Raw genomic sequence first — 27,772 nt, forward strand, 5'->3', positions numbered from 1 at the left:
CTACTACAGGCACTGCGCGAATTTGCAGCAGGCCTGTTTGTGCTGACTTAATTCGGCATTGCATACATCCTTCAATAGTCGGATATAAATTAATGATTTTCGAGAGCTTTTAATTGAATAATAAACTTTTGTGTAGCGCTTTGTAGCATTTTTTTTTGGTTTTGGATTAGTGAACACTATAAAATAATTGACTTCAAATGGTTGTGATAAATTTGAGAAAGTTTTGTACTGAAAATGTGATAAATACCAGTGATAATGTGATGTAACTCCAGTTTTAAATATAATTCAAGAAAAAGTGGTTATTCGAGTGCACATTTTTAATTTTAAGGTAAAATTTTGTATACTATGCCTTAAGAGTATGTCCCATAAGTAACAAGACTAGCAGTTTTCTAGAAAAACACTAACTTTTTTTAAATTTTTCAAATTTTAAGTATAACTTTTAATTCCTGTGACATTGATATGTCCATGGAAGGAAGGGACTATGATTGTCAAGTTTAAAATTTCAGATTTCAGAAAATTCCAGTCCCTAATTTATTGTTCTTAATTCGTGTTGAAAAAATTGAAAATAAATATTTCTATTCAAATCATTTTTGTGCAAGCCAACAGATACATCAGACTATAGAGAATTTTTTTCTCCATTTAATTACAGAAGTTTCCTTTATTTTAAGAAAAGCCGTTTTGGGTTATATCTCCATAATCGTGCACTGTAGACCAAAAATGGTAATAATCGTTATTGTAGATAATTAAATTCCCTGTCTTTTGTGTACAATATTTTTTGTATCACTAACCGTTTATGAATTATACAACTATGACGATTTACTTATTGATTATTGTTTTTTGACTAATTCATAAGCGTAGAGTTCGTACAAAACGAAGTGGCACCGAGCAAGAGAGAGTGTATGATGTATATGTATGTGCACTCGTATCTACACTCTCTCTTGCTCGGTGCCACTTCGTTTTGTACGAACTCTACTATAAGTTATGTGGTGCTCGCATCCAATTTTTTTTTCTGATTATCACTTGAAACCGTTGTTCTAGGTTAACATTTGAAAAAGATGGCTGTACGCAGGAAATTGTTAATAACAATAATCATTCAATTAATATTATCCCAAATTTTTGTAACTAATGGAGCGACTTTACCAGAAAATGGTACCAACTTGGACACCATACCGAAAACTCCTTTAAACGGTATTGAAGATGGGCTAAAAAAAATTTCCGATGATATAGAATTATCAGAAAAAGAAACTACATTAATTCTGCAACAATTTGATAGCATTATTAATGGATTAAAAACATTTGGAACGGAATTAAACCTACCCCCAGGCACAATGTCGGCGCGACCCAAATGTGAGGTTACTAAAGCGAAGTTAGAAAATTTAAAAAAAGAAATCGTAGAATCCTTAAAAGGTGTATCAAATCAAGATTCAGCTAAGTGCACTCTCGATTTAAATGGATCGGATAATTGTAATGATTTAACAAAGATGATTCTATGCGGTGTTAAACAATTAAAAAATGGATTTTTAGAAGCAAAAAATTCTGGTTCTATCCAAAAAATTACTCAATGGAGAAACGCATACGAAAAATTATCAGAAAAATATCATAAAGAAATTGATGATTTAAAGCAAACTTTATCACAAGAATTTAAATTACAATTAGATAAAATACAAAATGAATTCCAAGACTTGAATAAAAAATTAAATATTGCATTGGAACGCTTACAGGCGACCAGATTCGATTTTTGTATTCTAGCAATAAAGGCTAATAAGGTAGAATTAGCTCTTGACCATGCTAAATATTTCAATTTATATTTGATGTCACAAATTATTAAAGAAGTCTATTATGCTGAAGCTATGGAGAACAATGAACCGAAAACTTTTAATAATATCATGAATTTTATTAAAAATCAACAATCTGGAATAGAAAACATAAAACTTTACAAAGTTTTACATCATGAAATGCTCGAATATAGTAAACTAGAAACATTCAGAAAGAAAGAAAGTTTTTTTGATATCAAAAAGAGACTTTGTATTTTGAAAATAATAGCTGAAGGACAAACATCAGCCGTTAATTATTGTTCTGATCCGGATCTAAAACCATTTGAAAATGAAATTATCAAGAGTGCGTATGATTATCCGAACATTAAAGATGAAAAAACAACTTTTGAGAATTTAATGAATTTTATTAACAAACAAGGATTAAATAAAAAGCCAGAATCAATTAAAAGAAGAGATGCGTTTTTCGAAACTTTAAGTAATCATATGCAAACAATGTACCAGCAAAAGGATTTAGAAAGTACCAAAATACAATTATGTGTTTTTGCAATAGTTCGTGGGAAAATGGATGAAGCTGACAAACATTTTAAAGATTTAAAATCAATTTCAATAACTGAAATTGTAAAACGAACTATTCCATTCGAGGACGATAATATTTATGCCTCGAACGTAGTGACATTCATTATGAAACAGCAAGATATATGTGTTAAATTATTGGGTTTAGGGACTCGTTTTAAGTTAAAAGGTGAATCTGGTTCAATCATGATAGAAACTATCGATCAAAATATGTTTGATGCAATAATTAATAACAGACAAAAATGCTTAAATGACGCAAATTATTTTCTTTCAAATGTGTTAGTTTCCTCATACAAAAACATTCATATTGATTTAAGTATTAACTTCGAAACTCTCAAGCCAGCTGTACAGTTAGCTTTGAAACAAAAAGATCTTTTAAAGGATCCGTCATTTATTCATTTTCTACTTGGCAAATACAATAAATATAAAAATGTAAAAGATTATCCGATTGTATTATCAATGTTGTTCGATGAATTACAGAACGAAAATTTAATAAATGATGGTGATTCAATAATTTATTTTGCATATTATCTGAAGGCCTTTACTGAAAGATCCGATTATAATAGTTTGGATGGAGAAACTAAGGCAAAGATTGGAAATCTAAAACAGCAATTACCTGTTGTAGTTCGAACATTAATTTGGAAAGGTGATAAATGTAAATTAAAGAATCCATACTTAGGTGAATACCTGTTTGCGCATTACCGTTATGGATCGACCGAAAATCGTAGAGTTTTGACACGATCTGATGATGGCCCAAAAATAAATGAAGATCAAATTCAATGGAAATTTGTGTTTGATCCTGAGAAAAGTATTTTGGTTTATAGGATAAAAAATGTTTATTGGAATGAATGGCTACAGATGGTATCCGAAAGAAGTTATGAATTCGCTCCACGACGAATATATACTGACCGATCAAAATATGATATAACTCAGTGGGATATTAGTTTAACTAATAATGGAACTTTAATAAATATTCACCACTTAAATTCATATTTGTATGCTGATAGTAGTGATAAATGGCATAAGTTGGGACATAAAGTGTACTATTATCGAAAAGAACAAGAAGATTCTGATTCACGACTTAGAGAGCGTGAATGGGAATTAATATGCTAGTAAAATGTACAAAATTATAGAGGATGCTTCAAATTATGTATAACAGCAGAGCTTAGTCAAATATGGTTGATAGCATTAAAATACAAGGACAATTTCTCAACGAACTTATAACAGACAAAGCGTCCTTTTATTACAAGTCAAATTTGATCCACTTCCCGGTTGCCGATTAGTTTGGATGACAATGCATGGTCAGATTGTGGCTCCTGCTCTGTGTGGTCAGATGGTCAAATATGTGGTTCCAGCATATTTGATATGTATTCATTTTTTTAGTCTTAAATTAAAAATTTAAATAAAAATTCTTTTTAAGGGACAAGTTTTTATTGTACTAAAAAGTAGAAAATAATTTTATCTATGAGTCACTCATACCCGACTATTTGTAAAAGCTTGAAGCTATCCATCATTTGTTGAAGTCTTGCTGTTGGATAAAACTTGGACCATTCTATATTCTACAATAAATTTTGTATCTAATAATACACTTTAAAGTTAATAAAAATCCTGGAAATAAATTAACAAGGGCATTTCATTTTTTACACCTACAGAAATTTGTTTAAACTTTCAACCAAAATTGACCATACCTTTAAGATCAATTGCTTGGAAGACATTTGTTAAGGAACAGAAGCTGAAATGTCATAGACTAAATTTAATTTTTTTATTTTTTAAAAAAATATAATTTTAGAATTTATAGCTCATGTGTTATTCTGATGTATGCGTAGTATTAATGTTAAGTTTCATTCAAATCCATTTATTAGTTTTTGCGTCAAAGCGTAACAAACAAATATGCTTACTTTCGCATTTATAATATACAGATATCGAATAGGTATGATAAAAGGAAGAATTTAATCTGTTGAAGATTCATAGAAACCGTTTGACAGATGACTTCAGTTCAGCATGCTAGAGTTCTGCACTTAATTAATGTAAAAAAGGGATATTTATAAATAAAATTAATCCAAAAATTATACTAAACACAACCAACAGTGACTAAATCCCTGAATAAAACCAAACAAATCCCTTTATTCCTTTAAGGAGAATTTAGAATTTTTTTAGTCGAATTTTTTTCTTGAAAATGGATCCAACTTTTTTTGAATTATTTTATTGTTTAGTTTAGAAAATATTCCTATGACCTAAAAAAGACCATAAAAAACTTCTAATCTAAATATTATTTAAAACTTTTGTTTTAAAAATATTGTCTTTAATATTTTATCATCAAATTACATCTTCGTTTATAACATCTGGGTCATTAAGGAGTAGTGAATAAGTTTTTAATTTTTATTTTGAAAAATACCGTATGTTCCGCGCGATACAGTTATCAATAATACAATGGAAAACATTTTTTTAATTTTATAGTAAAAGGTCAAGAGAGAGCGCCAATTTCCATTATAATAGTTTTCGAAAGAGGGACAAGCGCATCACGCTATCCACGATTAAGAAATGTTCGATCTCTCGTTATCTCAAATAATCGGTATTTTAACTCTCACAAAATTTACTTCACGTTTGATTTTTTATTTTTGTATCCAATTATACGGGGCAATCTGCTATACAAACTGGAAACATAAACTAACCACATTATACCCTTTTTGTATCCGATTTGTAATCTGGCAGCCCTGAATATAAATATAAATATTTTTCTATCGGTCAGTGTAACATACCGACAATCAAATCGATGCCAGCGCTTGCAGTGGATAATTTTGGCTAGGATGGTTGTAGCTGGTAACTTGACACCCTAAAAAGGCATTTTCTAGAAACAAACTTAACCTACATGAATATTCAAAGCCCCTAGCTCCATTTAAAAAAACCCATGGCATTTCCACAGTCAAAAATTGTTTTACTTGCATTTCCCCAAAATGCACTTTCTTTAACTAACTCAACCTAAATATCGATTTTAAACCGTTTATCTCAACTCGGAGGGGCCGAAATAAATAATCCTAATTCAAAGCAAATAAAGCTAAACAATTGCATTTTGTTGTTTTGTTAACTCTCTTTGTGGAACATGCTGTACAATTCTGAGAGCAAATAAAAGTCATGCAAATCAATTTGATTGATAAATTGCATAAATAATAAATAATTTTTCACACAATCGTCCGTTATCAGTGTTGTTTAAAAATAGACAAAAATTTTTAAAATAAATAAAAATTTATAAATAAACTTTTGGAATCGAAATAAAAGCTAATCAAATTTAAGATTTATTCCTTCAAAATGTGGAACTGTAAAAAAATATGTTCTTACATGGTATTTTTTAGCTTAAATCGATAAAGAAAATGTACATTATAGTTTAAATTTTCCATATCTCTGTACAAAGACATTCTTTTTATTTACTGCGTGGACCATTTTATTCTATACACTTAAATATCTCGTTTTGCAGTTAATCAATAAAAAAATAACTCAAGATAAAAGTTGCAGAGTTTGATGGGAGACATCATGCTCTCACATCAGATTGGCCAAATTAGATCCTAAACGGTAAAAGCGTTAGCTTTAGGAGAAAATGCGACTAATAAATATGTCATTATTGCTTTTAATCGAAATAAAACACTCTAACTACGGAAAAACGCTTTAGCCAAAAGTTGTCAAGGGTAATAGCTTGCCTGTGTCCATGACTGAGAAACCCAAAGATTTTAACGATACCACAATTATTCATCATCCTCCGTTCATTGGACAAAAATTAATTATTTCAAAAAGTTTGGTTGAATAGTACAAGGTATCTCAAAAAGTTCTTTACAACGCTCTACCATATATAGCTTTGCATAAAATAAGTCGATTTAGTTTAACTTGCCCAAGTAAAAGTTGCACCGTTTTACCGCGATACTATTTCAAAATTGCACTTTCAAGAACGTATAGTGACAAAATTGTGAAACTTTTATTAGGGCAAATTAGCTTAATCGACTTATTTTGAGCTAAACTATATGTCGTAAAGTGTTGTAAAGAACTTTTAGGAACATTTTTTATAATATACAAACTTTTGTGTAAGCTTTTATAGCATATTTTTGGTGTTGTACGAGGAGTGGTTGCTATATAATAATTGACATCAAATGATTGTAATGAATTTAGAACAAAGTTTTGAACTTGTGATCATGTGATGTAGCTCCAGTTTTAAATATAATTCAAGAAATAGTGATTATTTTAGTGCATATTTTTCAATTTTAAGGTAAAATTGTGTATTCTATTTGTAAAGATTATATAGCATATAAGTAACGACACTACTTAACGGCTTTCTAAAATAGCAAGCGCAAAGCAAGTTTCAAAAATGATAAAATTTCTATTCAGGAAAAATATTTGCGTGACATTAAATTGTTCATGGAAGGCACTGTGATTGTCAAGTTTAAATTTCAGGAAATCTAACTAGTGTTAACAAATGTTACCGATTCGTTTAAAAAAAATAGAAAAATTGAATTTAATCTCTTGAGTTCGAAAGTTCACACCAATAATAAAATTATTTTTCATTATTTTAATTGTTTATTTGTAGAAAAAAACAATTTTATTCTAATCTTTTTTTTCGCAATCGAATTTAAAATACTTATCTATGAATACATTAATTGGGATAAAAGCTGGTTGCAAAATTACGAATAAGTTGATTTAAAGGCAACTGCACTCTTTAGGGATGAAATACGCCTGGCACCTTCACTGTGCTAACTAGTGTGCATTTTCGAAAGGTTGCGAAAATTGTTGAAAATACTTTCTTGTTGCTAGTCATATTTTTGTGAAGTAAAAGTTGAAAGCTTTTTTTTTTGGTTTCATCACGATTTTTTGTAGGCAATTTTTTTTCGATATTTTGCATACTTGAAAATCTAAGATAAATTTTGAATTTAGGTTTTAGATTTTTCCGATTTTCATAAAAAAATTTTTTGATTTAGTAATGAGCGTATACATACTAGAAAATTTGTTGTATTCCCGAATCCATTTTTATTTTCTGATTATCATTTAAAACTGTTGTTCCAGGCTAAAATACAACATTTGAAAAATATGATTGTACACAAAAAATTGTTAATACCAATCATCTTCCAACTAATATTAACCCAAAGTTTTGTAACAAATGGAGCAATGTTACCTGAAGAAGGTACTACCAATTTGGACACCGTATCGACAACTCCTTTAAACAGTCATGAAAATGAGTTTCAAAAAATTTCCGATAATATAGAATTATCAGAAGAAGAAACTGAATTAATTCTACAACAATTTGATAGCATTATTAATGGATTAAAAACTTTTGAAGAGGAATTAAAACCAGTTCCAGGCACAATGACGGCGCGACCCAAATGTGAGGTTACTAAAGAGAAGTTAGAAAATTTAAAAAAAGAAATCGTAGAATCATTAAAAGGTGTATCAGACGAGGATCCAGTTAAATGCACTCTCGATTTAATTGGATCTGATAATTGTAATGATTTAACAAAGATGATTCTTTGCGGTGTTAAACAATTAAAAAGTGGATTTGCAAAAGTTTCTAAATCTGGTTCTATCAAAGAAATCACTAAATGGAGAAACGCATACGAAAAATTATCAGAAAAATATGAAAAAGAAATTGAAGATTTGAAACAAACTTTATCACAAGAATATCAATTAAAATTAGATAAAATACAAAATGAATTCCAAGACTTGAATAAAAAATTAAATATTGCATTGGAACGCTTACAGGCGACCAGATTCGACTTTTGTATTCTAGCAATAAAGACTGGTAATATAGAATCAGCTCTTGACCATGCTAAATATTTCAATTTATATTTGATGTCACAAATTATTAAAGAAGTCTATTATGCTGAAATAAAGAAGAACAAAGAACCAAAAGCTTTTGAGAATATCATGAAATTTCTTAAAAAGTAACAATCTGGAACAGAAAACATGAAACTTTACGAAGTTTTACATTATCAAATGATCGAATATAGTAAATCGTATAGACATACAACTGATGAAAGCTATAATAATTTCAGGAAAAGACTTTGTATTTTAAAAATTATAATTGGAAAACCAAAGGATGCTCTTTATTATTGTTATATAGCAGAACTAAAACCATTTGAAAATGAAATTATCAAGAGTGCGTATGATTACCCGAACACAAAAGATGAAAAAACAACTTTTGAGAATATAATGAATTTTATTAACACACAAGAATTAAACCCAAATATTAAAAAACCAGACGCAATTAAAAGAAGAAATGCGTTTTTCGAAACTTTAAATAAACATTTGCAAACATTTTATAAACAAAATGTTTTAGAAAGTACCAAAATAAATTTATGTGTTTTGGCAATAGTTCGTGGAAAAATTGATGAAGCCGACCGATATTTTAAAAATTTAGAATCAACTTCAATAACTGAAATCGTAAAACGAACTACTCCATTCGAAGACTATAATATTGGCAGCTCGAATCTAGCGAAATTAATTTATAAACAGCAAGATATATGTGTTAAATTATTGGGTTTAACAACTCGTTATAATGAATTCAAACAAAAGTCTAATTTTATAACCGATACAATCAATGAAAATATGTTTAATGCAATAATTGCAAATAGACACAAATGCTTAAATGACGCAAATGATTTTCTTTCACATCTGTTAGTTTCCTACTATTATGGCATTCGTTTTGATATAAGTAATCACTTCGATACTCTTAAGCCAGCTGTACAGTTTGCTTTGAAACGAAAAGATCTTTTAACAGATTCATCATTTCTTCATTTTCTACTTGGTGAATATACTAAAAAGTTAAAAGATTATCCGATTGTATTATCAATGTTATTTGATGCATTACAGAACGAAAATTTAATAAATGATGGATATTCAATAATTTATTTTGCATATTATCTGAAGGCCTTTACTGAAAGATCCGATTACAACAGTTTGGATGGAGAAACTAAGGCAAAGATTGGAAGTCTAAAACAGCAATTACCTGTTGTAGTTCGAACATTAATTTGGACAGGTGATAAATGTAAATTAAAGAATCCTTATTTAGGTGAATACCTGTTTGCACATGATCAATATTTTACGACCAAAAAGCGTAGAGTTTTGACACGATCTGATGATGGCGCAAAAATAAATGAAGCACAAAGTCAGTGGAAATTTGTCTTTGAGAAAGAGAAATATGAATCTAGAATTTGTAAGATTCAAAATATTCATTATAAAGAATGGTTATATAAGTCAGATGGTTATATTTATACTGATGAATCCAAAAATAAAGCATCTAGGTGGGATATTAGCTTAACTAATAATGGAACTTTAATAAATATTCAAGAGTTAAACCCATATATTTTGTATGTTGATAGTAATGATAAATGGCATAAAATGGGACATCAAGTAAAGGCTGGTGGAAAAAGCATAGATCATAAAGAACGCGAATGGGAATTAGTATGCTAAAATGTTCCAAAATGTACAGGCCCTGTATTACAGGATGCTTCGAATCATCGAACATCAGGACTCCGTCAAATGATAACATGAAAATACAATAACAATTTCTCAATACACTTTTAGTCAGGAAATTGACTTTGCTCGAGTTAAATTATCAAATTACCTGTTTATACCTGGTGTATTTTACCCGAGTTAGCGAAGAATTTAAAGCGTATGATGATAAATTACCAAAATCAATTATAATCACCCCTTTTAGAAATCTTTTACCCTTAATGATTTTATTCTAAATAGAATAATTTTATGTAATGTCCCATACTTGGGGAATTTTGTAGTTAAATTTTAAACTTTTTTTAGCTGCCGTTTTAGCAGTATTGAGAAAATACCCTTGTTTTTAAAATTTCAACACATTGTATTTAAAAAAAGGACGATCTCTTGGGTAAAAGTGTTGAGAAATTGTACTTATATTAAGGCCTGCTGTTGGAGTAAACTTGAATCATCCTGTATTTTGCTACAAATTTTGTATAAAAATATGATTTATTTGAAAAATTAATAAAGATCCTAATAATAAATCCACAAGAGCTTTTCATTTTTTACATTGCTTTTTTCTTACAGAGTTTTTTTTGGGATTTCAACCATTTATTTAAACTTTAAGAGACATTGCTTACCACAAATTTGTTAAAGAATAAAGACTGAATCTTTGTGAATGCGTTCCCAGTACTTTAAGTAAGAAGACTTTGGGGTTATTTATAAAGCTCGACTAACGATGCCTTAGCAGATTTCAGAAAGATTGCGCACCATTGTATTGCTAACTGATATCTGCTGCCTAAGGTCCCGCTATAGTTAAGGTGTATATTCTCACAGTGTTTTTTACTTACAGCTACCTCCTTACTGAAAAAAAAAGTTAAAATAATGACAACCTCATCCCGAAGTTGGACACTTCACTTTCAAAAAATTGCCTAACGATTGGAACAAGTACAGCTTAATATTTGTATTTACAATAGAATGGGATTGAATTTAAAATATAAATTCATTGATACAAAATCATTGAAGTTAAATAAACAAAATCATTACTTTTATGAAAGAGATTGCTCTTACTTAAAAAGTCATGGATTTTATTGATGGAAAATAAAATTGTACTAAGTTTGAAAATATAATCGTGTAAATAAATCGATGAATTAAAAGAAAATTTCTTTGCGTTTGCTTTAAATAGAGTATTTTGTTATAATGATCACATATCTATCATGTCAGATCCATATGAGATTGAGCCAACTACATGAAGATTGTTGCCTTAGTTCCAAATTTGCCCGGAGCTAAAGGTTACAAAATACCATTTGTCGCGAATATTTCTTCAAAGATCACTACTGTTATCGAAAAAATAGTAGTTATCAAATTTTTATTTTAAGAAATTTTCAACAAAAAACATACAATTGCTTTTTGGACTAACGATTTTTTAGAAAATTCGATTCAAAAAATTGTAGCGTACAGTATGCACTACTTAGCAACAGTATCTGTGTGTCAAATATTTGTTAGATATAAATAAAATAAGCATTAGAAAAAGATCTGTCGTCAACTACAAAAATTTTTGAAATATGAACTCGCTCCATTTTCATTATCAATCTTCGATAAGAATAGAATGCGTAAAAATTAAAAAATCTTCTTTTTTAAAATGTCTTCCAATCAATAAATATTGAATTTGATATCTGTGATGCTTTTTATATCATTGATAGAGGATTTCTTTTACACTGTGTACATTTTTACAAGCTTTTAATTAACTTGCAATGTATGTTGGTTCAGGTGGATCTTGCAACTCAATTTTGAAGCAATTCTCCTTAACTTACCTTAAAAACCAACAATTAAAGGCATGGACCAGCTACGAGGGAGGGCGAACCGCCAAAAGCCTGTTGGGTGAAGGAAACTCGCTCGGTAACAGAGCCGAGGAGATTTTGAAACTAAACAGAGCTGATATTAGAGTCATCGTAGAGTTACTCACAGGGCATGATAACCTGAACAAGTTCCAACATCAGATTGGAAAAAGACAATCTCCCGCGTGTGACAGATGCGGAGAAAATTCATAAGAAACATTGATCCACTTTCTCTGTTACTGCCCGGCGCTCATACAGCAGCGAAGGAAATGGTTTGGTCCGGCCATAGTCGAACCAGAAGAAATTAGGAAACTCAGCGCTAGACAAATCCTGGGTTTCAGTACATCAGTTGGTTATAATAGCCACTGAAAAGCGTAGCGGGGATAGAGTACAAGGGTCCATTTGGCTAGGTGTTCTGAACCATTGCTTCGAGGCGCGATGCTCGAGCATGGTCCGCTAACCTCCGTACACACACCGATAGCTAGAATGACAATGCATGGTAAGTGATCCGATTTTCCTATCGCTTTCACCATATTAAAAATTAAATGAAAAATTTAAAATAAAAAATACTTTTTAAGGGACAAGCTTTTATTGCACTAACAAGTAGAAAATAATTTTTCCTATGAATTACTCACGCCTATTTGTAAAAGTTTAAGTCTACGAAAGCAACCCGAAGAACTAGGTCAAATCTGATGTCCGAACATAACTAAAAAATTAGCTATTACCCATTATATATTAAAATGGCACACCCTGTATATTTTCCGGTCATAGGACAAAAATATTAGACTTTTTTGTAACACTTTATGGCATACTTGTGACTTTATGTTTTGTAGGAGTGGAAACTATAAAATGAGTGACATCAAATGATTGTAATGAATTTAGAACAAAGTTTTGAACTTGTGATCATGTGATGTAACTCCAGTTTTAAAAATAATTCAAGAAATAGTGGTTATTTTAGTGTACATTTTTAATTTTAAGGTAAATTTTTGTATACTTCTCGTAAAAAAAGTGGCATATAGGTAACGAAACTTCTTAACGGTTTTCTAAAAAAGCACTTTTAATTAAATATATTTCAATAAAATTTGATAAAATTTCTATTTAGTAAGAACATTTGTGTGACATTGAAATGTTCATGAATGGCACCGTGATTGTCAAGTATAAAATTTCTAATAGATATCCCTGTTATATTACCGATTGGGCTAAAAAATTGCAAAAAATCATTTTTATTCAAATCATATTTTTTTGCAACTCAGCAGATATCGAATTTAACAACTTAATGGAGAAATTTTAACATGTTTCAGAATAATTTTAAGTTAATTATTACCTAAATTTTAGTTTTTAATGGTATTTTTTTTTTCTGTAGCGCCTCAACAACCTTAAGGACGTTCGTGCGTCAACGATATTAGTAGAGAAATTAAAAACAATACGATAAAGCGATAGTTTAAATGATTTTCTATGATTTAAAACAGGAAAAATATCCTGTTATCGAATTATTTTCATTAAATTTTAAGTTTAAAAAGTGACTAAAAGTAAGGTTTAACATGAGACTAAATGGAAAATATAAATCGATATTTTTCAAAAATTATATCGATAACCATACTTGAAACTTTTACCAGTTAACTATTATTTAAACTTTTAATAGAATTTCCAAAAAAAATTTCTATTTTCTACTTATTTAAAATTCTTTAAAATTTACATACTGTTTCCCTATGAACGCACATAGCAAAACAGGTACACGCATGAACGTCCTTAAATTAATAAATAATAATAATTATATTATGATTAAATAAAATTATTTTTTGTCAATATTTTGACATATTTTCAACGAAAATCGTACTTATATATTGAATTCCGATTTGAATTTATTGAATTAATTAATGAGCGTACAAAAATTTGTGTAATTTTTATTCAATTATCATTTGAAACCGTTATTCTAGGTCACCATTATTGAAAAAGATGGCCGTACGCAGAAAATTAATAGCAATTGTCATCCAATTAATATTAACCCAAATTTTTGTAACTAATGGAGTGGCTTTACCTGAAGATGGTTCTTCCAATTTGGACACCGTATCGACAACTCCTTCAAACGGTCATGAAAACGAACTAAAGAAAATTTCCGATAATATAGAATTATCAGAAGAAGAATCTGTTTTAATTCTGCAACAATTTGATAGCATTATTAATGGATTAAAAAGTTTTGAAGAGGAATTACAACCAGTTCCAGGCACAATGATGGCGCGACCCAAATGTATGGTTACTAAAGAGAAGTTAGAAAATTTAAAAAAAGAAATCATAGATTCATTAAAAGGTGTATCAGACGAAGATCCAGTTAAATGCACTCTCGATTTAATTGGATCTGATAATTGTAATGATTTAACAAAGATGATTCTATGCGGTGTCAAACAATTAAAAAGTGGATTTTCAAAAGTTTCTAAATCTGGTTCTATCAAAGAAATCACTAAATGGAGAAACGCATACGAAAAATTATCAGAAAAATATGAAAAAGAAATTGATGATTTGAAACAAACTTTATCACAAGAATATCAATTAAAATTAGATAAAATACAAAATGAATTCCAAGACTTAAATAAAAAATTAAATATTGCATTGGAACGCTTACAGGCGACCAGATTCGACTTTTGTATTCTAGCAATAAAGACTGGTAACATAGAATCAGCTCTTGACCATGCTAAATATTTTAATTTATATTTGATGTCACAAATTATTAAAGAAGTCTATTATGCTGAAGCTATGAAGGACAACGAACCGAAAGCTTTTGAAAATATCATGAATTTTATTAAAAAGCAACAATCTGGAATAGAAAACATAAAACTTTACAAAGTTTTATATCATGAACTGCTCGATTATAGTAAAGTAGGAAACTTCAAAGGCAAAGATAGTTATACTAATCTCAAGAAGAGACTTTGTATTTTGAAAATTATAGCGGGAATACTAAAGTCATCTCTTTATACATGTTATGATCGGGAAGTAAAACCATTTGAGGATGAAATTATCAAGAGTGCTTATGATTACCCGAACACAAAGGATGAAAAAACAACTTTTGAGAATTTAATGAATTTTATTACCAAACAAGACTTAAACCCAAATATTAAAAAACCAGAAGCAATTAAAAGAAGAGATGCGTTTTCCGAAACTTTAAATAAACATTTGCAAACATTTTATAAGCAAAATGTTTTAGAAAGTACCAAAATACATTTATGTGTTTTGGCAATAGTTCGTGGAAAAATTGACGAAGCTGACAAACACTTTAAAGATTTAGAATCAACTCCAATCTCTGAAATTGTAAAACGAACTCTTCCGTTTGATGAAAAATTCAACTCGAATATTGAAAAATTAGTTTTGAAACAGTCAGATATATGTGTTAAGATACTTGGTCTAACGACTCGTTATAATGAATTCAAGTATTTGTCCACTGGTGTAATTAGTTTACTACGAAATGGGTTTGATCAAAATATGTTTGATTCAATAATTTCAAATAGGCAGAAATGTTTAAGCGCATCGAATGACTTTCTTTCGAATCTGATAGCTTTCGAGTACAATTTCATTAATTTTGATTTAAGTATTCACTTCGAAACTCTTATGCCAGCTTTGAAGACAGCTTTAAAAGAAAAAGATGTTTTAACAGATAGATATTTTCTTCATTTTCTGCTAGGAAAATATACTAAAAACTTAAAAGATAATTCTATATTATTATCAATGGTATTCGATGAATTACAGAACGCAAATTTAATAAATGATGGTTATTCAATAATTTATTTTGCATATTATCTGAAGGCCTTTACTGAAAGATCCGATTATAATAGTTTGGATGGAGAAACTAAGGCAAAGATTGGAAGTCTAAAACAGCAATTACCTGTTGTAGTTCGAACATTAATTTGGAAAGGTGATAAATGTAAATTAAAGAATCCTTATTTAGGTGAATACTTGTTTGCGCATGATCAACATTATTCGACAAAAAATCGTAGAGTTTTGACACGATCTGATGATGGCCCAAAAATAAATGAAGCACAAAGTCAATGGAAAGTTGAGTTTGAACTGAATAACAATGCTGAATTTTGTAAGATTAAAAATGTTCATTTTAGCGAATGGTTACAAAAGTCAACTTCGATTAATGACGGTATTGATTTAGCTCCACTACGAGTATACACTGTTTCGATGAAATATGATGTACCTAAGTGGGATATTAGTTTAACTAATAATGGAACTTTAATAAATATTCACATGTTGAGTTCATATTTGTATGCTGATAGTAATGATAAATGGCATAAGTTGGGTCATAAAGTGTACTATTATTGGAAAAAACAAGAAGATTCAGATTCACGACTTAGAGAGCGTGAATGGGAATTAATATGCTAGTAAAATGTACAAAATTATACAAGTGCTTCAAACTATAACAGTAGGACTCCGTAAATGGTAGTGGTTGGCATTGAAATCAACACAATTTCTCACTACACTCATAGCCGGGAATGCGTCCCTTTCTAAATACAGACTGTTGAAATTTTTTAAGAAAATTTTGTGATAATTGCCAATGGTAAAAACGGCGTGTCTTTATAGCAAAAAGAATAACGTTATGCAATGTCCCATGTTGGGAGCGTTGTCTATTAAATTTGAAATAATTCTAAACAACCATTCTGGCAATAAACACCACAATTTCTTTTATTTTTAAATTTCAACACTCCTTATCTAGAAAAGGACGAATTTTTGGCTAAAATAATAGTATTGAGAATTTGTCATTATTTCAACTCTATCCATCTTTAAGCCCTGCTGTTAAGATGTACTTGGACCATTCTGTAGTATGCAATAAAAAATTATTAAAAAATCTACAAGAGCTTTTCATTGTTTTATTTTTATTTTTTTCATACAGAAACGATTTTCGAACTTTCGACCAAAATTGAGTGCAACTTTAAGAGCTATCATTGCCTACCAGACAAAATTTTGGTATATAAGTGCTCGTAAAATCACCTAATTAGTTCATTTACGTCTGTCCATCTGTCTGTGAACACGATAACTCAAAAACGAAAACAGATATCAGCCAAAAAATTTTTATAGCGTGCTCAAGACGTAAAGAGTGAGACGAAGTTTATAAATGAGCAACAAATAGGTCAATTGGGTCTTGGATCCGTAGGACCCATCTTATGAACCGTTAGAGATAGAACAAAAGTTTAAACGTAAAAAATGTTTTTTATAAAAAAATAAACAACTTTTGTTTGAAACATTTTTTCGAAGAATAGAAAGGAAAAGATTTTTTAACTTTATATGACAATATAGAGCATAGGTTAAAATGACCCATTCTGTTTATAATCGGGCGAATATGACTAAAAAATGGTCGTTTTGATAACTGCCGTTTTTAAACAGGCTGTACAATAATTCTAAGGGCAAATATAAGTCATGAAAATGGCAAAATTGCATAAATGTTGATTGATAAATTGCATAAATGCTGAAAATCACTTTTTGATAAATTTATTACACTTGTCCATTATCGGGTGCTGTTTAAAAATAGATTTATAAAAAATATATGTGTAAATAAACTTTTGTAATCGAAATAATTTAAGCGAATAAAATTTGTAATTTTTGCCTCAAAATGTGGTTGGTACAATCCTCAAAATGTGGTTGGTATATATTTTTAGAATCTCCGTAAAGAATGCTTTCTTTTGATATAAATCATGTTAGAACAGACCGAGTAAATCGGTAATTTTGTTCTGGCCCGTTAGCAGAAATCAATCAACGGGAGTGGGAAGAAAGACTTTTGTTCAACATGTAAGGTCATAAAGTCAATAAAAACAAGAAACTATTTTTCAAATGATTCAAAAATCGATCCTACAAATATGTCAGAAACAAATCGTTATACGGAATGTATTGTAATCCGGAAATAATCTTCAACTGATTCTGTCTGTACATTCGAGAGTTGAGTTTAAATTTATTGCAGATTTCGCTCAAAGTTTTGAATTTTTTTCATAATTTTTAGCGTTATCTCTTCAAGATCCAAGATTTCTGTTTGTAGAACTCGACTAAAGAACAAAGTCGAGGAATTTTCCGAGCTCAAAATATGCCCGAATATCTGATTAGTCAGTGAAAATGCGTTTCATATAAATGGATGCATTTGCAGGACTATGTTGCTAGATCGAATTTATTTGGAGATATTCTCAAAGAAGGAGCAGGATTTGATAATCAACCCCACCTAAACCCCACGTGAACTATTCTTATTTTCCGAATTGTCATTTAGATTTTAACGATACCACAATTATTCAGTTCGGACGTTTTTTATCTACAGGCACACACATTTAAATCACATATACGCCCTACAAGCAAAAATTGGTATTTTCCTAGAATTTTGACTGGATAATAAACTTTTGTGAAACGTTTTATAGCAAATTTTTGTTTTTTTGTTTTAAAGGATTGGAAATTATAAAATGATTGACATCAAATGATTGTAATGAATTTAGAACAAAGTTTTGAACTTGTGATCATGTGATGTAACTCCAGTTTTAAATATAATTCAAGAAATAGTTATTTGAGTGCACATTTTCAATTTTAAGGTAAATTTTTTTTTATTACTATACGTAAAAGATTATAAGGCATATAATTGGTGAGATTCCTTATCGGCTCTCCAGAACAAGATTTTATTTAAAAAATTTTCAATAATAATTATGAAAATTCAATTCGATTTTATGTTTTTAATAGAATTGACTTTTTGACTTATTAATAAGCCCATAGATAGTTATATGGCGCCTTCCTTCATTTTTTTTTTCTGATAATCACTTGAAATCGTTGTTCTAGATCAACATACAATTTTCGAAGAAGATGATCACACACAAAAAAATGTTAATACCAATCATCTTCCAATTAATATTAACCCAAAGTTTTGTAACTAATGGAGCGAATTTACCTGAAGATGGTACTACCAATTTGGATACCGTATCGGCAACTCCTTTAAACAGTCATGAAAATGATTTTAAAAAAATTTCCGATAATATAGAATTATCAGAAGAAGAAACTGTTTTAATTCTGCAACAATTTGATAGCATTATTAATGGATTAAAAACTTTTGAAGAGGAATTACAACCAGTTCCAGGCACAATGATGGCACGACCCAAATGTACGGTTACTAAAGAGAAGTTAGAAAATTTAAAAAAAGAAATCGTAGATTCATTAAATGGTGTATCAGATCAGGATCCAGTTAAATGCACTCTCGATTTAGATGGATCAGATAATTGTAATGATTTAACAAAGATGATTCTTTGCGGTGTTAAACAATTAAAAAGTGGATTTTCAAAAGTTTCTAAATCTGGTTCTATCAAAGAAATCACTAAATGGAGAAACGCATACGAAAAATTATCAGAAAAATATGAAAAAGAAATTGAAGACTTAAAACAAACTTTATCACAAGAATTTAAATTAAAATTAGATAAAATACAAAATGAATTCCAAGACTTGAATAAAAGATTAAATATTGCATTGGAACGCTTACAGGCGACCAGATTCGACTTTTGTATTCTGGCAATAAGGACTGGTAATATAGAATCAGCCCTTGACCATGCTAAATATTTCAATTTATATTTGATGTCACAAATTATTAAAGAAGTCTATTATGCTGAAGTAATGAAGGACAACGAATCGAAAGCTTTTGAAAATATCATGAATTTTATTAAAAAGCAACAATCTGGGATAGAAAACATAAAACTTTACGAAGTTTTACATCTTCAAATGATAGACTATAGTAAGCTAGGAAAATTTAAATCCAAAGAAAGTTATACTGACATCAAAAAAAGACTTTGTATTTTGAAAATTATAACTGGTAGACTTAAATCATCTCTTTCTGCAAGTTTTGACTGGGATCTAAGATCATTTGGAAATGAAATTATCAAGAGTGCGTATGATTACCCGAGCACAAAGGATGAAAAATCAACTTTTGAGAATTTAATGAATTTTATTTACAAACAAGAATTAAAGGAAAAGCCAGAATTAATTAAAAGAAGAGATGCGTTTTCCGAAACTTTAAATAATCATATGAAAAATTTTTATAAGCAAAATGTTTTAGAAAGTACCAAAATACATTTATGTGTTTTGGCAACAGTTCGTGGGAAAATTGACGAAGCTGACAAACATTTTAAGGACTTAGAATCAACTCCAATCTCTGAAATTGTAAAACGAACTCTTCCGTTTGATAATAAATACAACTCGAATATTGAAAAATTAGTTTGGAAGCAGCAAGATATATGTGTTAAGATACTTGGTTTAACGACTCGTTTTAAAGAATTCAAGTTATCGTCTACTAGTGCAATTAATATAGCACCAAGTTTTGATCAAAATTTATTTGACGGAATAATTTCAAATAGACAGAAATGTTTAAACGACGCTAATTACTTTCTATCAAATCTCTTAGCATTCCAGTATTATCACATTCGTTTTGATTTAAGTATTCACTTCGAAACTCTTATGCCAGCTTTGAAGACAGCTTTAAAAGAAAAAGATGCTTTAACAGATCAATATTTTCTTCATTATCTTCTTGGCGAATACAATAAAAACTTAAAAGATAATTCTATAATATTATCAATGTTGTTCGATGAATTACAGAACGCAAATTTAATAAATGATGGTTATTCAATATTTTTTTTTGCACATTATCTGAAGGTCTTTACTGAAAGATCCGATTATAATAGTTTGGATGGAGAAACCAAGGCAAAGATTGGAAGTTTAAAACAGCAATTACCTGTTGTGGTTCGAACATTAATTTGGAAAGGTGATAAATGTAAATTAAAGAATCATTATTTAGGTGAATACCTGTTTGCGCATGATCAACATTTTTCGACCAAAAATCGTAGAGTTTTGACACGATCTGATGATGGCCCAAAAATAAATGAAGCACAATATCAATGGAAATTTGAGTTTGATAAGAATAATAAGTATAATAAAGAGTTTTGTAGGATTAAAAATGTACATTGGAATGAATGGTTATGTATGTCAAAAAGTTCTACTATTGACAACATTGATTTCATCCCACTACGAGTACATACAAAAGCATCAAACTATCCTTCTGATGTTGATAGGTGGGATATTAGTTTAACTAATAATGGAACTTTAATAAATATTCACATATTTAATGATTATTTGTATGCTGATAGTAATGATAAATGGCATAAGTTGGGACATGCAGTATACCATTATTTTAAAAAAGAACAAAATTCAGAGATAAGGTTCAGAGAGCGTGAATGGGAATTAATATGCTAGTAAAATGTTCAAAATTATACAGAATGCTTCAAATTATAACAGTAGGACTTCGTAAATGGTAGTAATTGGTATTGAAATCTACACAATTTCTCACTGCACTTATAGCCGGGAATGCGTCCCTTTCTAAATACAGACTGTTGAAATTTTTAAAGAAAATTTTGTGATAATTGCCAATATGATAAAAACGGTGTGTCTTTATAGCAAAAAGAATAACGTTATGCAATGTCCCATGTTGGGAACGTTGTCTATTAAATTTGAAATAATTCTAAGCAACCGTTCTGGCAATAAACAACACAATTTCTTTTATTTTTAAATTTCAACACTCCTTACCTAGAAAAGGACGAATTTTTGGCTCAAATAGTAGTATTGAGAATTTGTCATTATTTTAACTCTATCCATTATTAAGCCCTGCTGTTAAGATGTACTTGGACCATCCTGTAGTATGCAATAAATTTTTTGTCAAAATATTATATTTTAAAAATTAATAAAAATTACTGGATATGAATATCTACAAGAGCTTTTCATTGTTTTATATTGTTTTTTTTTTTTTTTTTTTCATACAGAAACTATTTTTAACTTTCGATCAAAATTGACTGAAACTTTAAGAGCCATCGTCTACCAGACATTCGTTAAAGTATAAAACCTGAAACTATGTAGATAAAAGTATTTTTTATAGGATTTGATTAAAACTTTTAATGACCTTTGAGTTCATTGATCTCCGAAATCAAATATGCGAGATTATCAGGAACAAACATTTTAGATTGTGTAAATACCGGGTGTGTCATTTTAAACAATCCATAGATGAAATTCACCAATCTATTCCAGGTATTGTAATAAGTCCGATTTTCAAAATTGAAATTTTCAACATATCTTTACGTTTCATAGTCCGGACAAGGCATTAACACCAATTTGGAGAAGAAGTATGCATGTGTGTGTACGTAAATTTTCTTACTGATCGATATCGCACGAACAAAAAATGATTTCAATTTCGATGAGGTGTCAATAAATGCGTAACATTCGGTCGAGTCTTTTTTAAATTTTTATAACTCTTCATTATACTGAGAAGTTATTCGTGTTGACCACAAGGGTCACACGAGACTGACCCACAGCTTGTATTGATTTTATATTTAGAGTCCTGTACAACAAAATGCGACAAACACATTCCCCCATTTAAATGGTAATATATTTTTGAATTAAATATCTCCCATTTCCTTGGGAATATCATATTGCAGCCACTTTTACTTTGTGTGACTGAAAGAATTGACGGGATATTCTTACAGCGTTTTCGAAATCGCACTCGCCACTGCCCCATTCTTGATTCTACAGAAAAAATCTTATTATTGTATTTTGTAAAGAATTTTCTGACCTACAGTTTTTATAGTACTCCCGAATTCATTGATCGCCGATTCACGTCAAGCGATATAATCAAGAAAAAAACATGCCCCTCGATCGTTAATATACCGCGTTAATTACAACGAGGATGTTTACATAAAAATTTGGTTAACCGCATGAAATTCCTAATTTATATCTCTAAAATTAAATTTTAATAAAAGGCCAAATAAAAGTCAAACTAATAAATTTCTGATAAAATTCTTAATGTTGATAATTGCTGGGCGAAAATAGCTGATTTATTTTAGTATTCATTTTATTTTTAGGGTTCCGTATAATAAAATGAAACAAGCAGAACACTTATTTTCGTTGCTCATGTGTCTTTCAATCACTGGCATTTTCTTACAGAAAAATGGATTAGGATATCATATTGAGGTTAATACGAGATCATAATGAGTTAATAGTCTTTGCTAGGTTAATAATAAAAAGTAAATTTTGGGCTATATGTTGTAATGATTCAATACTTAAGGGACCATCCATAAACCACTTGGCCAGAAAGTTTTAGTTTCAAAGGTGATCTCGGCGAATAGATACTTTGTGTTTGTAACCTCTCTGGTGTCCGAAGGAATTCGCTTAGCTAACGCAGCTCCTGCGCTAGCTATTTTTTTTAGTTTAACTTTCCAACATGCAAATAAATCAAAATGATAACATACGATAAGGAACATTGCATCGAACCCCATGTAGCATCTTGTTTGTTTTGAATGGAAAGTGGGGTTCAATACTTTACAAAAGCATAAATTCAGAAGTTTAGTAAGTTTGAACTTGTTGTAATGTGATGTTTTTTTAATAATTGAGTAATAAGTGCTTGTTTTTTAGAGCAAATTTTTAAAGTCAAGGTAAATTTTTTATTTTATTTACTAACAGTTAGTTTAAGCTTTATTTATTTATATCGGGCTCAAGTACTGAGTTAATGCATTTCTTGAGAAGAAGTTGATTCCATAAACTTCATTTCATTAAAATATCTTACTAAATATATTTACACAAAATTATTAGTACGGAAAATTCGTAAGAATCGGGCACCCGGAGATCAATATTATAAACTTAATAGTTTACGAGTTATTAAAAAAAAAAACCTATTTTTGCGATCTTTGACCTCGAATAAATTTTTTTGCGCACATGATTTTGCAATGGGTTTTTCATAGATCATTTCAAAATTTCATGGGAAAACACAAAATAATGATAAACTGGGATCTATAAAATAAAAACTTTACATGATTTTGAATTTAGAACAAAGTTTGTATTTGAGTTTGTAATAAGAATACTAGACTAAGTAGCAATCGTTATTTTAGCCCTTATTGTCAATTTGAAGGTAAAGTTTTTATTTTATTTATCCCTAGTTTGAGTAAACTTTAAACTACAAATAAAATTTTTTATACATATTAAAAAAAAAGGCTTTTTGAGAGATAAAAATCGTAAAAATCAATATTACTTAATCGTTTAGCAAAATTTAGTTTAAACAATATACCGGGTTACCCACCGACAACATGCACTTTTACGATCAGAAGTATGTATTAAACGAGATCCTGCAAAAGTTTTCAATGCGAAAATTGATGATGCTCAATGACGAGCTTTGTCGGATCTGATATAGGTTATATTACAATTAACTGAGTCAGTTAATTGCTTATTTCCATTTTTATTTTTTGTCGTATTGCGATTTAACGAAATTTTCCCTTAAATAATCGATGAATTAAATCATTTTTAAATCAGATTCGGTCTCTTAAGGTTACACTTAAGAAGGCGCTTATAATTTTACAATTTATCTCAGTGATTATTATTTGAAATTATTATTTTTTTTTAGCTCTGGTCGAAAGATGGGTGGACGCAGAATATTTTTCATTCAATTAATATTATTCCAAGTATTTTTAATAAATGGAGCACATTTACCTGAAAATTCCAACAGTTCATTACTAACCGAACAAGAAACAAATTTAATTCTACATCAATTCGACAACGTTATTCGAGATTTAAATACTTTTAAAATAGAACCGACAACATTAAAAATCAATTCAGTAAGGGGACGAACCAAATGTACAATTTCTAAAGAGAAGTTAGAAAATTTAAAGAACGAAATCGAAAATGCATTAAAGAACGTATCGAATAAGAATAATCCATCTACGTGCACTTTAGATTTTAACGGATCGAATAATTGTGATGAATTAACAAAAGTAATTCTATGCGGTGTTAGACACTTAAAAGCAGGATTTACAGAAGCTTCTCAAACTGGTTCAATTCAAGAGATAACTAAATGGAAAAACGCATATGAAACATTATTAAATAAATATGAAAAAGAACTCGAAAATTTAAAACAATCATTATCACAAGAATTTCAATTACAATTAGACAAATTACAAACAGAATTACAAAATTTAGGGAAAAAATTGAATGAAGCTTTAGAACGTTTAGAAGCGACCACATTCGATTTGTGTGTTATAGCAATAAGAAATGGGGAAATTGATACAGCGGTTAATCAAATACCATATTTAAATTTCAATTTAATATCTCAATTTATAAAGGAAGTTTATTTCTCGAAAATTGCCGATAAAGAATTAAAAAGTTATGGATATGTAATGAATTTTATTAAGAAACAATCAAAAATCAATACCAAACTTCTTTACGAAATTCTACACAAAGAAATGTTGGAAAATAAAGTATTAGGTTCATTTTTCTCGACAGATACATCACTTAAATTTGCGGTACAGCTTTGTGCATTGGAAATAATACTTGGAAAAATCGATAAATCTGTGCAAAACTTTCAAACTTTTTTACAACCAAATTCAGCACATGATATTGTCGTGCAAGCCTTTAATTATCATAATACCAAAGATGAAAACGCAAATTTCGAGAATATAATGAATTTTATTATTCAACAAGAAAAAATCAAAGATAAAAAAATTCTTTACAATACTTTATACGATAATATGCTCAAATATTATAAGTCGAATGTTTTAGAAAGTACAAAAATAAATTTATGTGTTTTGGAAATAGCTCGTGGGAATATTGATGAAGCTGATCGACATTTGAAAGATTTAGAAACAATTTCTATATCTGAAATTGTAAAACGAAGTATTTCGTACGATCGAGACAACCTTGAGAAATTTATTTTAAAACAATCAGATATTTGTAATAAAATTATTGGTTTTACATCTCGTTTCAAAGAATTTAATCAGTCCTATGTAGAATTAATGCCCGATTTCGATCAAGATATGTTTAATTTAATCATTTCAAATAAACATAAATGTTTAAACGTTATACAAGAATTCTTTTCTGAATTTTTTATTTATAAATATTATGCTATTGACTTTGATTTAAGTAGTCATTTCGATGATATTTTTAAACCAGCTTTACAGATAGCTTTTCAAAAGAAAGAAATTTTAACAAAAAAAAATTTTATACATTACGTATTAAAAAATTTCAATCAAGACTTAAAACAAAAATTTACAATATTCTCAATTTTATTCGAAGAATTAAAAAAGCACGATTTAATCAATAATAATTATCCGATAACATTTTTCGCATATTATCTGAAAAACTTTCTCGAAAGAACCGATTATAATACTTTGGATGATAAATCGAAAGAGACGATTCAATATATTCGACAGCAATTACCTCTTTTAGTTCGAAATCTAATTTGGAATGGTGATAAATGTAAATTAAAGAATGCTTATTTGAATGAATACTTATATGCGAATGATCAATATGGTTCGAGTGGGAAACGTCGAATTTTTACACAGATATCACAAAGTATTATGGAAGCGAAAAGTCAATGGAAATTTGAATTCAACGATGGTGCTGGATTTTTCATAATTCAAAATGTTCATTGGAATGAATGGTTATTTTATTCGACAAGTACTTTTGGTTTTAATGAAGTTCGTCCGGTTTATACCTTTGTAGGATCAAGTGGATGGATTATTGAACTCACAAACAATGAGAACTTTATAAAAATTCGACATGATGGTGTGAGTTTCTATGGTCAGTATTTGTATGTTGATAGCACTGATAAATGGAATAAGTTGGGGTATAAAGTATATGTTGGGCATGAAGATAATCCATCAGATGTCAGGATTAAGGAGCGGGAATGGGAACTAATATGCTAGTTCAAAATTATATTAGTTTTGTTCAAATATTATAACTTTAAAGCTAATAAATAATCCTAGAAATGATTCTACAAAACTTCTTATTTAATACCTGTATTGTTTTTTTCACTTTTTGGTTACGGTTGAAAAGGTGGGATGTTATCCCTCGGGGGAAGGCCACCATATTGGTTTGAAAGGGTGAGTTTTTTTTTTTTTTTGCACTAACTGCTACACTATTGATTTTAGCGAAAAAGTGCCGAAATCATTTTTGTAGAGAGTTACATTTTCTACAAAAAAAGAACCCAAGCGTTTTTTAGCCCCCAAATCAAAAAAAGGATGTTATAAGTTTGACCGCTATGTGTGTGTGTCTCTCTGTCTGTCTGTGGCATCGAAGCGCCTAAACGAATGAACCGATTTTGATTTTTCTTGTTTCGTTTGAATGGTAATTTCAAGGAAAGTGTTCTAAATATGTTTCAAGAGGGATTTTAGGGTTCTGTACCTGAAATAATGGTCGGGGATTTTTTTAATTTTGTTCATTTCAAGTAAATTTTTAACCGAAAGATTCTCAAAAGAATAATTCTTTGTTTTTCGAAGAAAAAGAGAATCGGTAAACATTTATCTCTATTACTTTTTGTTTTTGTTTACTTTTAATCATGTATACGATATTTATTTACATCATGGTCTCTCGATTATAATTGATGTTTTTAATATGGTACATACAGCGTAAACTAAATATTGACAAATATCTTGTCTTGTAATTTTTTTCTACTATTCCTACAGTTTTCGGTCTTGACCTACTGAAAATTGAAGTCTAAGAAACAAATTGTCAAATTAAAAGTTGACTTTTTTTAAACAGAAATCTGCTTCAAGGAATATGTAGTTCATATTTCGTTATCGTAATATAAGGGCCTGTTTTTAAAAAACAACCCTTTGTGTGTAAGTTTTAACATCTTATTGGAGATTTTAATCCAACTTAAAACATTAGAAACTTATTAACAAGCAATGCGTGTGAAATTTTGATAAACACAACACGTTGAAGAAAGACAAATGTTTTCAATACGAAACATTATCAACTATCTCTCATGTATTTCATCAAAAACCACAACCAGTTGTTAACAAGTACCTGTATTCCCTCCATAACATGTCTTTATGTATATGTTCTTTTTCTATCGAGAATGTTACACTATTTACACTGAGTGTACGTAGAAAAAGATACTGCAATTTAGAAAAAGAACAGAAATTTACAAAATATGGTGCACAGTAATACCAAACGGCTCATAAAATTGGTAAACTTGTGTCAATTTATCATCACAATTGGGATGATGACTAAATTTTTTTATCACATCAGTTCAAGAATTATCACTGCACAGATGGAAAAGTGAAGTTGGTTTTTGAAAATCTTTAAAAGTAGTCA

General features: G+C 29.3%; 3 protein-coding genes across 8 annotated transcripts in view; 2 read left to right on the plus strand and 1 right to left on the minus strand.

Moving 5' to 3' along the window:
• The window catches only part of LOC123293891 (homeobox protein OTX2-like), a 60,076-nt gene that overhangs the window by 5,967 nt on the left and 26,337 nt on the right, over positions 1-27,772 (minus strand). The gene's annotated exons all lie outside the window — the stretch shown is intronic.
• LOC123293885 lies at positions 218-21,412 on the plus strand. 5 transcript variants are annotated; one of them, XM_044874864.1, is made up of 4 exons: positions 218-328; positions 1,039-2,199; positions 14,748-16,046; positions 20,919-21,412. In XM_044874864.1, exons 2-3 carry the CDS (start codon positions 1,056-1,058, stop codon positions 16,022-16,024), a joined length of 2,421 nt encoding a protein of 806 aa, XP_044730799.1. In that variant the 5' UTR covers positions 218-328; positions 1,039-1,055; the 3' UTR covers positions 16,025-16,046; positions 20,919-21,412. The 5 variants fall into 5 exon arrangements, with proteins under 5 accessions (XP_044730799.1, XP_044730797.1, XP_044730798.1 ...); XM_044874862.1 differs by lacking the exon at positions 14,748-16,046 and having other exon boundaries at positions 1,039-3,069; positions 20,484-21,412; XM_044874863.1 differs by lacking the exon at positions 20,919-21,412 and having other exon boundaries at positions 14,748-16,491.
• Positions 6,517-8,270, plus strand: LOC123293896. Its single transcript, XM_044874887.1, has 2 exons — positions 6,517-6,600; positions 7,392-8,270. The coding sequence occupies exon 2, from the start codon at positions 7,416-7,418 to the stop codon at positions 8,268-8,270; it is 855 nt and encodes a 284-aa protein (XP_044730822.1). The 5' UTR covers positions 6,517-6,600; positions 7,392-7,415.

The sequence above is a fragment of the Chrysoperla carnea genome, chromosome 2 (assembly GCF_905475395.1).
Source record: "Chrysoperla carnea chromosome 2, inChrCarn1.1, whole genome shotgun sequence".
NCBI lineage: Eukaryota > Metazoa > Arthropoda > Insecta > Neuroptera > Chrysopidae > Chrysoperla > Chrysoperla carnea.

Excerpts from the sequence above, each read along its gene's own strand:
- LOC123293896 (XM_044874887.1), top strand. The coding sequence starts at position 7,416 with ATGATTGTACACAAAAAATTGTTAATACCAATCATCTTCCAACTAATA.
- LOC123293885 (XM_044874861.1), top strand. The coding sequence starts at position 13,604 with ATGGCCGTACGCAGAAAATTAATAGCAATTGTCATCCAATTAATATTA. Across the intron at positions 15,692-20,548 it reads AAGCACAAAGTCAATGGAAA|TTTGAGTTTGATAAGAATAA; the intron begins GTTGAGTTTGAA and ends TATCAATGGAAA.